A 13304-nucleotide genomic window follows, 5' to 3' on the forward strand; every position below is an offset into this window, starting at 1 on the left:
GCAAAGTCCTTCTAAAATTAATTCATTAGCATTTTATTACTGGGGAGCAACAGCAGCAGCAACAAACCGACAAAAGATGCCAATGAAAATGTTGCAAATGAAGATTCCTTTGCCGAGTCGAGTCCTGTGCCTCCTGCTGGTAAGTTTATTAGTTAGTCGAAAGGAATCATCCAGGTGATACGCCATAAAATTGAGTGATGTATCGTAAAGTCAAAACTGGAAATTATATATATACAGCAAAAATACTTTAAGAAACTTACTTTGCGCTTATTGTAAATGAATTTTAATCCAAATAAGATAATAATTTTACAACAAAGAAAAGAATGTCTTATTTGTAAATTCACGTGGTTCGATTGACTTTTATTTTTATCGATATTTTACGAATACTTAAGCTGGGAACTATCGATGGCACTATCGAGGTATCGAATATTTACCACCATCGATTGTTTTTGGCCACTATCGATAGTATAACATACATATGTAATAGTTACACAACAATTGAAAAGAAACGCTTGGATGGAGTAAAATTTATGTTAAATGTTTTTCTTTGCTTTCTTTAATTTTGGTTTTAAGGATTGATCTCCATAAATTTAAAAGTCTGAAAACTAATATATGTTAATTTAATTTTAATTCAAACAAAATCAAAACAGGTAAATTTTTTTTTTGATATTAATTGGTAAAGTATTTATATAACTTGAAAGGCTAAAACTATATAATTTTGGTTATTAATATTAGGTTAAGCAAAATTGTATTCATTTTTTTTGAAAATGATACTTTTGTAATTAAATTTTGCTCCTAAAACATTGAAATATCGAATCACGCCACTATCGATAGTTTCCAAGCTCTAACAAATGCAACACTAAAAATTTGACCCGAGTGTGGTTTCACGTTTTTCTAACACTACTTTCTACGATTTTCCAAAAACTGGATAATATTAATTGTGGTCAAGTAGGCGGCACTGGCACTAAAAGTTTTCGGTCGACCTCAGCTCACAATCGACTTCACTTGCTTCGCAGCAGTCAAGGAACAAGTTCAACTTTTTACTTCTTCTGGTCCTTCTCCTTTAAAGCATTTAAAAATTTAAACGCTTAATTTAATCCTTCTCCTTTAAAGCATTTAAAAATTTAAAACGCTTTAATTTATTCCTTCTCCTTTAAAGCATTTAAAAATTTAAAACGCTTTAAATATTCCTGCATCTTATGAACTGAGCGCTTTTCGGAATCATTAAGATGAAGTCGTTTCAGTCAGAAAACATTTATATTCCTTATTTGTTTTCTTTACGTCAGCATAAGATTTTAAAATTTTATATTCCCGTCTAAATATAATAAAATATTTTTCCTTAATCTTTACAATACCAAATTACAAGATCCTCCACAACAGACACATCATATAAATAGTCCGGATTTCATTTTGTTGTCTATCCACGGCGTTGGAATTACTTCATGGATTACTGAGTGTCGAAGTTAAAGGGGAACACATAAGCCATTTGACTTCCTTTCTTCCTATGGGCGATCTGGCAAAAGTAATGCTTTTGATTAATTTTCCTCTATTACTTGTTTTTTTAGTTTCCACTGTATTAATGATGCACTGAATTATACTTTTTTATATAAAGGTGGTAGACCTAACATTTTTTTTTTATATAAATATGCTCCCGACGCTCCTGCTCACGGCGCTCCTGCTCACGGCGCTCCTCCTCAAGGCTCTCCTGCTCACGGCGCTCCTGCTCACGGCGTTCCTGCTCACGACGCTCCTGCTCACGACGCTCCTGCTCACGAGCTCCTGCTCACGACATTCCAGCTCACGACATTCCAGCTCACGGCGCTCCTGCTCACGACGCTCCTGCTCACGACGGCGTTCCCAATGGAGACGTTCCCGCTCATGACGCTCCTGCTCACGAAGCTCCTGCTCACGACGCTCCTGCTCACGACGCTCCTGCTCACGACGCTCCTGCATTTGACGGCGTTCCCATTGGAGACGTTCCTGATGGATACGTTTCTGATGGAGACGTTCGCGATGTTGGCGCTCCCGCTCACGACGCTCCTCTTGACGGCGCTCCCGGTGATTCTCCTGCTGGGACGCTGATTCATATGTGAATTGGCAACAATATAATCAGTCGGTGGTTGCTGCTCATAGTCATCGAAAAGCTGTTGCTGCCACTGCAGACGCTGTCGATTTTCACGAATTTCATCCTCCACTGGGATGAGGCAACTGTACAATTGACGTGTATTATATGGATTATACGAATTCTGATCATCCTGTCTGGCCCATTCGGGAATCTGTTGCTGCAGTGGATTGTTTGGTCGCTGTTGCATCTGTTCCAGTAGATCCAGCTCTCGGTCTTGATATTGACGGCGTTGTCGTTGCATTTGCTCATTTTGCTGCTGGCGATGTTGCTCAATTTGCTGTTGTCGCTTCTCCTCCTCCTGGAGGTACTGCTGTCGCAGTTCCTCTTGATATTGTTGCAAATATCGCTTATTCTCGGTCGATTCCGGTGCCGATTGACGCAATCCCGCATCCACTTCGAATACATGTTGATGATGTCTTCTATAATTCTTTATTTGCGTCATGCTTGCACTGCAGGCTGCGTCCAGGTTGCTATACCGGCCACCACGCCAGCCGAGTTCCGCGAGAATTGGGCCCTCTCAATTAATGCTGAAAATACCTGCACGTTCAATGTTTCGGACTTGTAGCCTTTATCGATGCTAGGAAGTCTTGCAGGTGCAAGTTGTGCTTCCCCGACAGAAAGTCAGGTCTATTACTGAGCCGAGTCCCGCTCTATTGAAGGTATTTTGGGATCCTACGTTAAGCAAAGCTATATCAAGTGTTGCAAATGCCTCTAAAAGTGCTCTCCCTTTGGCATTGGTTAGACTGCTACCCCATTCAACAGCCCAGGCGTTGAAGTCCCCAGCTATAATAACTGGGCTGCGGGTACGTGCGTCTGCTCGAGATCGTCTAAGGCATCACTGAAGCTTTGGATATTCAGACTTGGTGGCAAGTAGCAGCTGTAGACCCAGTGGCCGCTTATGTTTGCCCTGACATAGTGCTCCTTGTTTAGCACGGAACGCTGCAATAGTGATGGCGTTCCACAAGCCCAGATCGCTGCCTTCCCAGAAATACTGCAGGACCAGTTATTTCCAGTTCTGGCCTTAAAAGGTTCGCTTATAATGGCTATGTCTGTTCTAGACTCACCCAATGTCTGTGATAGCAGCTCATGGGCTGCCCAGCAATGATTTAGATTAAGCTGGATAAACTTAATCATCATTATTGTGGCTGCCAGCTACATGTGAGAGTGAAGTCAGTCCTTCTGCTGCACATAGAAAACATTTGGCCTCGTTACAGCAGTCCCGAATTTTATGACCGCTGGTTCCGCATTTTAAGCACCAGCCACTTCTGTCAACGTCGCTATTACATTTGGCAGCGACATGGCCAGTTTTTAGGCACTTGTAGAATCTAACTGGGCATTATTAATTCTGATTCGGCACACTGACTATGCCACCGTAATCTTATTGGCCTTGAGGATTGTCTCTGCGGTTGTTGCCGGAACATATATGAGCGCTTTCTGGGTATCACGATATGATGGGCAGAGACTTTTGACAGCGCCTGGCTCTAGGTCAATTTTCAACTTGGTAGAAAAGGCTGCTACTATCTCTTCTACGGTTGTCTCGTTGTCTAGGTCCAGTATTTCCAGCCTTATATTATCTGTGAGAGCGCGAGTTTCGAACTTGGCGCCCAGCACATTGCCAATATCTTCTTTTAGCTTATGAAGGTTATCTGCTCTTCCCTTACTTAGCTCGAGGAGTAAGTCGCCATTCGCTGTGCGCCTCACCTTGGTAACATTTCCTCCAACGGCTTTAATTTTTTCATCTTGGCTTCTAGTTACCATTTTGAGCATATCGCTATATGAGACCCCTTCAGTGCTATGCAGAATAATAGCATCTGGTCTATGCTTTAACTGAGCCTTTCTTTTTGTTTTAGACTCCACAGTTTTCCATTCTGGTTGAACTTGGGGAGCTGAGGCTTTGTGACCTTGCTGTGCATTGTTCTGGGTCTTATTTGCCCGTGTACCTTTGTGAGAAGCTTTTCGGTCTGCCAATTTTGTCCTGCTGCTTTCTTGTGGTGTCCACTGTGTCTGCACATTCGTGGTATTCTCCATTTTTTTGAGGATTGCGAATGCTGAGAGTGCAGACTTGTTTAACGCAAAGACTTGCTGGGCTTGGTCCTTCATGTCATTATTTACATATGTATCTGGCGTTTCGCAGTGCTTTAGCTAGCTCACCTGACTTTTTCACCATTGACCGGAGTAGAATACCTAGGTCTTCGTTTTCGGGATCAACTGGTTCGCATATTGCGTTCATCTGATTCGGCTGCTGTGGGTCGGCATCTTCGTTGGGGCCGAGCGACCAAGCGCTTGGAGTTGACCATTGGCTCGGCTGATCTGGCGATATTAAAACCCGCCGGGCAGAAGCCCTTTGCCCATCCTCTTCGTACTCCATTTGACTGACCGGCATTGCCACAGCGGCAGGGGCCAATGCTGGCCGTTATCAATCTATAGATTCAGTAGATTCGAAATTTAGAAAATTTTAAAAATTCCAACGATCGCCAAATGGTGCAGCCTGAAAGCATGCACCGCTTATGTACGCTGTTACGGGCTGTAAGCTTACAGGTCTGCTACCCGTATCAGCTGTGTCCGAATACGTTGACCAACACTGCTGAACAGCTGATGCTATCGAACTACGAAATATGAAGGTAAGCCAGGTGGAGTAGTGGCTCCCGATTGAGCCCGCAGGTGTTTGGGTACGTAGCACCACCCCTAACCGACTCTGGTTAACAATTGTGTATATTCTCAGGTCTCAGGAAGCTCCTTTATTTGACGAGATTTCGGAACGACTTGAACTACGCGACCGTACTTGGTGAGAAGAAAAACTGTGTGTCACCGCCTTGCATTGTGTGTGTGTGTATATGTCAGAGCCCGGCACTCATATCACCCGGGGGACGAACACGTTCGGCACCTCGTATGCGTGTAACCGAACGGCTGCCGAAGTCCTCACACAGAGGATGAGGGTTGATTTAGTTTCCCTCAGCATTTCGACGGAAGCAGATCTATGTCGCTTTGTTGAGAAAACACACATGAAAAAATTGATCGCTGCTTTGTTTTCTCTCTCTTTTTCTTGCATAAGATTATTTCCTGCACTCGTTTTCTTGATTCGAGGCAGAATTTGATGAAGTTTAATTTTGCGCAGTGTAAAGCAACATACGCATACAAGCAAGTGCACACATACAACTAAACTTTTTTAGCGCTCTCTTTGTGCCGGGCCCCGGTATATGTGTTATGTATAAAAGGGCTGAGAGAGAACTTAGGGGTATGTATATACACTAATACATACCCAAGTGAAAAAATTTTTTCGATTGCCAGCCTCTTACATAAATCATTTTAGGTTTAACGCATACAAGCAAGTGCACACATACAACTAAACTTTTTTAGCGCTCTCTTTGTGCCGGGCCCCGGTATATGTGTTATGTATAAAAGGGCTGAGAGAGAACTTAGGGGTATGTATATACACTAATACATACCCAAGTGAAAAAATTTTTTCGATTGCCAGCCTCTTACATAAATCATTTTAGGTTATAACAACACAAAAATATTACATTGTCATTTATTTAAATAATTAGCTAGGAAATTGGCAATTTTCCGTGGCACACTAGTGAAGAGCCTTGAAACACTATTTTTAAGATTTATTTAGGCAATTAATTCCCACTTTTACTATATTTTTTTAACAATTTATAGCGGAGCTTTTTTCTTTGTTTTTTTCTTTGTGTTGAGGCGAATGCTCAACTAGCACCAATGGCCGACTGGCCATTGGCTCCTTTATTGTTCTCATTCTAAGACCTTAGAATCTATAACAAGGGTCATTAAATACAGCAATTTACAATAAGTGCTGAAGGCATAATAAAGTGAAAAATGAATTAAGACTAGTCCAAAGTGGTCTAGAATATATATAATATCATGTAATTTGGAAATTTCTCACAGATTTATATTTGCGGCTAAGTTCATTAACATAACTTGAATCCAGACTGCACTGTAACTGGAGGCAGAGAGATGTCCAAATGTTAATTAACAGTGAGATACAAATGTCCAATAGAAATATTTTATGGGCGTGATTAAAAATTTTAGGATATTTTTAGGCATAATTATCTTCTATTAATTTGTGTCATCAGGCGTTCTTTTTTAAGATAAGGCGTTTGATCCGCCTGGCCTCAGTCTTTCGATTAAGGCCGCTTTATTTTCTATCCTTTCATCTTCTAGAGACAAACAATAGAAATTAAAAAATAGGGCCGTTACAGCAGCAGGGGAGGGACAATATAAAATAACTTATAAACTAGCTTAAATACTAACAATGAATGTATAATAATAAAATAGACAATAACATTTAGAATTTAGTGTTTTTTAGAGATAATTATGGCGTAAGTAGTTTTAAGTATTTAGCATAAGTAAGTATTAGTTTTTAGCAATAAGAATTTTAAATTTAATTTTCCGGTGCAAGGGGTCTTAATAGGGGGAATTAGGCGAGTGCAGAGGACACTAATAGAGGTAAGTAGAGAGTATTTTTTTTAGTATTTTTAGGGCAACACTGGAGTGTTAGCGTTAGATTGCATATTCATTGTCTCATGCCCAAATTTTCTTTCCTTTTCATGATTCATTTGCCTTTCTTGCCGCTCTGGGCGCTGGTCAACGACAAATTTTGACAGTTCAGCCTTATAAAATGCACAGCCCCTATAGGTGGCTCTATGGCCATCTCCGCAGTTGCCACTCTTTGGAGATTGGCCATCAGGAGAGGCGCATTTGTCGGATTTGTGCTGGCCAGCACAGACGGAGCAGAGCGGGGGAAGGCAGCAGTACCTGGCTGTATGGCCAAAGAGGAGGCAGTTTTTGCATTGGGGAATCTCCCTTCGGCCCCTTTGCCTCTCGACGCGTTCCTCCTGGCTGCCTAGGACCTTAATTTTAAGTATTTCATCATGTTTATTGTCATTATGTTTGTTAATTTCAATTAAAAAGACATTCATTGGCCTCTTAGTTCTGTAGTTTGTTAGTCTTTTGATGTATTTTGTCTCAAATCCTAGCTTTTTCAGGTCACGACGGATAGCTTCGCATTCAGTGGAGTGGTGTAGATTCAAGATGGCAAGTCTAGCACCTCGTTCCCATCTGTGAGTAAAAAGGCAAATTTGTTTGCCTCCAGGGTAGCTTTTATTTTGCCATAGGTGTCCATTGTTTTGGCCGTGATTTGAGTCAGGCCGTTACTCAGCCGGGCCAGGTGATAAAGGGAGAGAATTTCCAATTCTCTCTTTTTTTTTACTTGTATGGCCGCAGTTGCAAAGCCAAGTGGTTGGCTCCCGAAGGAGTCAACCATCTTTTATTGTATTTCGCCCCCTATCAGGAAGCATATACAATTACAATAAAAACGAGCTTAGAAATAATTTACAATGGCTTATTAATAGTGTGAATGATTAATATATAAGACATAATGTTTGTTGGGTGTTACTGGTAGGACAAAAAAAAAATTGTGGGAAATTGACATGGGAAATTTTTTACAGGCAAGTAAATAAATGCTCAAATAAAGGATCAAGAACAAGTTGCAAGCTGCAATAATTATAAAGAATATAGTATTTACAAATATTGTTCATTAATAGTGATTAGTATAATTGTTTCTTGCAGGTTATCAGTTCGAATCATATCGATTCATGGCGTCATTGCAGTTGGCAAAATCTTTGAGGCAGCGCTCTTATTGTCAGGAAAATTCCCTCTTATAGGCAAGAAGTGAGTAACATGTGTTGTTTTTTTTGTCATAGGCAAACATTTCGGCTTATTTCTGTCTCTCTTCTCGGATTGGACTATGTGAGACCCCAGAACAATGTATGCGTGCCCTTCAGCCCCAGTATTGGAGGTTTTGGGCCGTCAGGAGAGCTTGTTTGCCTGTGGAGTGGCAGCACAGTAGGCTAGCAATTGGTGCGCGGCACTGGAGAAGCATCTGTTCCATCTACAGGCTCGTTTGGAGGAAAATAACTAGGAGCGGGAGGGCCAAATCCCTTCGGCCGCAATGTAGTGCTCGAGCAGGCATTGCTTGGATGATAGGTCCATATAGACTGCCTGCTGGCCAGGCCTGGTACAGGCTGGCTGAAAGCGGGAGGGCCAAGTCCCTTTAACCGCTGTATGGAGATTTTGTCAAGGTCAGCTGGCTGAAAGTCAGTAAGTAAAGAATTAGCAGTTTTTTGCACCTTCATGGGTGGTAATCTCTCATTATTTTTTGTTTCAGCTTCTATGCTACTTTCAATCTCATTCAGGAGCTCGTTTTCAACTCGCTCAAGATTTTTTGAGAGTTGGTCATCATTAAGGGTGAATCTTGAGTGGAGGCAGGACAAGTCGCTGGATTTGGATTGGCTGGCCCTTCAATCGCTCTTCTATGTACGCGCGATTTCGTGTGCCTCTTTTAAAATCTCGAAACAGGCCGTTGATCACGTGTCCTTCCATGCGCACAACAGGTTTGTTTAGTTTCGATTTTTCCTCCTTTTGTTTTTTGAGTTCGTTTCTCTCAATAATTTTTTGGCATCTTAGGTGGCAATCGAATCTGATGAGAGATGGGGCGCCATCAAAATGGGCCGTCGCCTCCCGCATTGCATGCCGATCTAGATGAGTAGTTGGAGATTGCTGCTGCTGTGTGTCAACGGAAGATGAAGTCCGTAGCTGGGAGGCCTGTGCTGCTGGGTGGTGCTGCTGGACGACCATTTGATGCTGCTGCGTATCCATTTGCGGTGAGTATTGAATATTTGCTGTCATTGGTGGAGCTGGAATGTCAGATTGCTGCTGCTGAGTGTCAGCAAAAGATGAAGCCCGTAGCTGAGAGACTTGTGCTGCGGACTGATGCTGCTGGCCTGCCAGTTGATGCTGATTCATCTCCGCCAATAGCTGAAGATGTTGTATATTAGCTGCATTTTGAGGAACTGGAATAGTTTTCTGCCGAGTGTCAGCAGAAGATGAGGCCCGTAGCTGGGAGGCCTGTGTTGCGGGCTGGTGCTGCTGACCAATAAGTTTATGCTGCTGCTGCGCCATAATTTGCTGTGAACATTGTATACTTGCTGCAGTTTGAGGAACTGGAGTCTGAGATTGCTGCTGCTGACTGTCAGCAGTGGTTGACGCCTGTTGCTGAGAGGCCTGTGCTGTGGGCTGGTGCTGCTGGCCATCTGATTGATGCTGCTGCTGCGTCGCCAATATCTGTAGATATTGTATATTTGCTGACATAGGAGGAGCTAGATTTGTGGATTGCTGCTGCTGTGTGTCGATAGGAGTTGACACCTGAAACTGACAGGCCTGTGCTGGAGGCTGACGCTGCTTTCCAACCACTTGATGCTGCTGCTGCATCGCCATTTGCTGTAGATGATGTATACTTGATGCAATTTGATGAACTGGAGTTGCTGACTGCTGTTGTCGTGTGTTTGCAGGAGATGACGCCTGTAGCTGAGAGGCCTGTGCTGCGGTCTGGTGCTGCTGGCCAGCTGGTTGATGCAGCTGCTGCAACGCTAAATGCTGCAGGTGTTGTGTGTTTGCAGTACTTAAGGAAACGTGGTTGTAGTTAGCTGTTGCTGGGTGCTATTTGTGGTAAGAAAGTTCTGTGTTGGTGCTGCACATTGCTGCTGGTTTGGCTGTTGAGTGAGATGAGGTGTATTTCGGGCTGCTACCATTTTCTCTAGTTGAATAGAGTATCTAGGCCAGGAGAGCCTTGTAGGAGTAAAGGGTTTTTCCAGGATATTCCTTCTTCTACATTTGGGTGTTCTAGAGTGGAGATAGCAAATCTTACGCAAGCCAAGTCATATTTGAGTTCCATGGATTTAACATTATGTTTGTCGCGAATATAGGCATTTGTGCTGAATATATCCGAGTCCGTAATTTTTCTCAGCAGTTTGTTGTGCGTTCCACAGATTTGTTTGAATAGAGTTTCCGAAATAAGGCTGCCCCATACAGGAATAGCATACGTTAGAATGGAAACAATAATTTGCTTAAATATTGTGACTTTACATCTTGTGCTGAGGGAGCTCTTTACGCCAACAAGCCATTTTAGGCGATGATAGATAGCTTTAGCTTGAATACATAGGTGGTGACTCCTAGATATTTATATTGATTAGCGTTTTTTATAGGTTTTTCGTCGATTTTTATTAGGTAAGATCTTAGAGCAGGGGATATGTTTCGTTTTGTGTATAGGACACGAATAGTCTTATCATTATTTATCGTAAAGCACCATTTAGTTGACCATTTGGTGAATTCATTTAGGTATTTTTGCGTTTTCCTGATGGCCATGTAGGCATTTTTATCAGTAGATACGATTATAGTATCATCTGCGAACGTTGACAGTAGGATGTCAGGGTTCTTCTTGGTTTCACCTGATACCATGAGGAAGTCGTGTTCAAAGATATAATCAGGAATTGGCATGTCAGACGAATAAACATTGAAGAGAAGGGGTCCCAGAACACTGCCCTGGGTATTCCCTAGATCTGGAATTCACTGCCACTGTGAAATATCAAATTCAAGAATCTGAAAAGTAAGCAGGATGATATCAAAATCTAAGCCACACTTTATCAAATTCAGTAATGTCTACAAATACAGCAGAGCTGTATTCTTTTTGTTCGAGTGATTTTTGTAGTAACTGTGTGACCCTTGCGAGTTGGTGTTCAGTGCTGTGGTTTTTACGAAAGCCAAATTGATGGTTTGGAATTGCTTTGCGAAAAGTTGAATACAAATTATATTGTTCACACCAAAGATTAAAAAGGGCAACGTTACAAGGTCAAGGACAATATCCAAACTATTCACACGAAATACGTTTTGGATGGCAAAGCAACGATTGCTTTCAAGAAGCCCTCACTGAATCTGTTGATTAAATGTGATCCCATTCAGCTGAAGGGATTCCTGCAGACGCTTAAACTGGGTATGGAAGGCAAGGATGTCATCAATTTGAGACTAAATACAGTCACTGCCATGGCACAAAAATCAAAGTTACAGACGAAAATGGCTATAAATCGTCACAGTGACTATCCCATCAAGGTCTTTCCTCGATATCTACAATCCCTAACAATAGACAATACGCAATTGGTTAAATTGAGCTATCATATATGCTCCTTACGGAATCTAACCCACCTGGATGTATCCAACAATAAGTTGCGTAAGGTAAGGAATTAAATGAAAAGACAACTTTTAGCATCTTCAAAACTAAATTTAAATTTCCAGTTACCTGTTGAACTGGGGAGATTACACTTGAGCAAGCTCGTCCTCCATGACAATAATCTGGATGAAATGGACGATTGGTCATTTCTAAATGGCAGCAAATTACGAGACTCCCTGCGCGAATTGGATTTATCGGCCAACGATTTGACATGTTTGCCTTTGCCTGTGGTCAAGTGCCACAAATTGGTTAACTTGAATCTCAATTACAATAATTTGACTCATCTACCCTTTGCCATACGTCGCCTGAGAAGATTACGCTCGCTTTACGTGTCGGAAAACAAATTAAAATCCCTGCCAGCTGCCATAGATGATTTACGTATTGAAATCTTGGATGTTTGGCGTAATTCATTCAAGGGTCTCAATGTCTTGGAGGCTCATCGCCTGGCCTTTGCTTCCGATGCGGACGGAGCTTCAACTCATTCGCCTGAACCTCTCTGGCTTCAAGCTGTGGCCTAATATGAACTGCCAATCGATTCCCTGCCAGCCTTACTCATTAAACTAATTGCCGAGGCACCAAAATGTACCTGTGGCAAATTGTGCGATGCTTTAGACAAGAAGCACATTATCGAACGTGTTGGTCAACCGAAATTTGTAAATATTAAAAATCTTACCTATAGTCGAGAGCATATGATCTATTCTGATGTTGTCATATGTGGCAACAATTGTAGTATAAGCAACCAATGTAAGAACCTTTTCTCAGCTCTGATATTAGCCTATTATGCCAATGTGCCAAACAAAAATGGAATTAATAATTAAATATTATGAATAAGTAAATGAAAGAAAAAGCTGATAGTACTGTGATCTTGTTAATCTGTTTATAATATCTTTTAGCTCAAAAATGCTTCTAATCTTAGAGTCTCCTGTTTAGATTAACTTGGGATTTTGACCAGATGACTACCTATTGGATAAATGGAACTCAAGAACTTGAAATCAATTGGAATTGAAGAACATCACTCATCTTTATTTGGATCAACACGCAATTAATCTCAACTGAAAGGGCTTAAGGACTACAGGGCAACCTTCATCTTAAATAAATAGAAACGAAGATTTATTGTCATTATTCTTGAAGGAGGTATACATGTTTGTAGGAATGAAATCCTACATGAAATTGTAGGAAATCGGAATAATCTGCCAAAAGGTCCGAATTGTAAACAAATCTAGTACACTTAATTGATTTTTTGATATATAACAAATCCAACCCATGTATATTGGAAGTTGATTAGTTATTTGCCAATTAATCTATCTCAAATACTCTTGTTCATTGTTTCATCTCTACTAAATTAGAACTCTCTCCATTAAACATAATGTTTAAAGGTTGATTCATTGGGAAAACCTGAAAGGTAGGGTGCCTGAAAGGTTTTGATACAACGAATAATTACGAAAATTTTCAATTTAAGTGAATTTCAAAAATTTAAATGACGAACAAATGCTTTAAAATTTGTTAAACATCTTACATCTTGAGGGAGAACGAGAGAAAGGGAACTAAGGCAATTCTTTTGCCCTACACACACACATACACATATGACCATATAAAGACATTCACACACACGTCTACATCCCTTCCTGACTACACCTTCCTCCCCCGCCTTCTGTCCCTACGCAATCGTTTTTATCCTTATCATTCTGTATTTCTTGCCTATATATGGCTTACTTTTGGTTTCCTTTTGGGTTGCTTCTATGTTTTTTCATGTTAAGAGAGCACAGCTCGTTGTTTTATTATTAAAAGCTGTGTGGCGTATGTGACTTGCATAAATGTGTGTTTTTTTTTTGTTCTCTGTGAGTTTTTCTTTATCTGAGCTCACGAGCTTTTCCACATTTTCCTTTTTTGCTATCATTTTGCTTTTTACTTCCACTTTTTCTCTCTGTCTGTTTATCAAAATCACAAAACTTCTGGACACTTTTTTAAATAAGCATAAAAAAATGACACACTAACATCCAACACACACACCACACACATGACACATACTCACTACCTCCCCACTACTGCCTCTTTCTCTATACAGTGATTTTATTCACCACTTTAATGTGCAGCTGGGGA

General features: G+C 41.2%; 2 protein-coding genes across 2 annotated transcripts; one reads left to right on the forward strand and one right to left on the reverse strand.

The window, feature by feature from the left end:
- Positions 1–1773: 1773 nt before the first annotated feature.
- Positions 1774–2567, reverse strand: LOC124461494 (signal transducer and activator of transcription C-like; the record flags this gene model as incomplete). The annotated part of the gene is made up of 2 exons (XM_047013006.1): positions 1941–2567; positions 1774–1887 (listed from the first exon to the last, which is right to left on the reverse strand). Coding segments are annotated over exons 1-2 (741 nt in total), but the record flags the coding sequence as incomplete, so codon positions are not given.
- Positions 2568–10623: 8056 nt separating this feature from the next.
- On the forward strand, positions 10624–11986 carry LOC124461492 (leucine-rich repeat protein 1-like). The gene is made up of 2 exons (XM_047013005.1): positions 10624–11209; positions 11270–11986. The coding sequence occupies exons 1-2, from the start codon at positions 10973–10975 to the stop codon at positions 11720–11722; spliced, it is 690 nt and encodes a 229-aa protein (XP_046868961.1). The 5' UTR covers positions 10624–10972; the 3' UTR covers positions 11723–11986.
- The last annotated feature ends 1318 nt before the right edge of the window (positions 11987–13304 follow it).

This window comes from Drosophila willistoni, unplaced genomic scaffold (assembly GCF_018902025.1).
Source record: "Drosophila willistoni isolate 14030-0811.24 unplaced genomic scaffold, UCI_dwil_1.1 Seg502, whole genome shotgun sequence".
Taxonomy (NCBI): Eukaryota; Metazoa; Arthropoda; class Insecta; order Diptera; family Drosophilidae; genus Drosophila; species Drosophila willistoni.

What these genes read in the sequence shown, in the direction of transcription:
- LOC124461492 (XM_047013005.1), top strand. Translation starts at nt 10,973, where the DNA reads ATGGAAGGCAAGGATGTCATCAATTTGAGACTAAATACAGTCACTGCC. An exon ending in CCAACAATAAGTTGCGTAAG is followed by an intron (nt 11,210 to 11,269) that starts GTAAGGAATTAA and finishes TTAAATTTCCAG; the next exon opens with TTACCTGTTGAACTGGGGAG.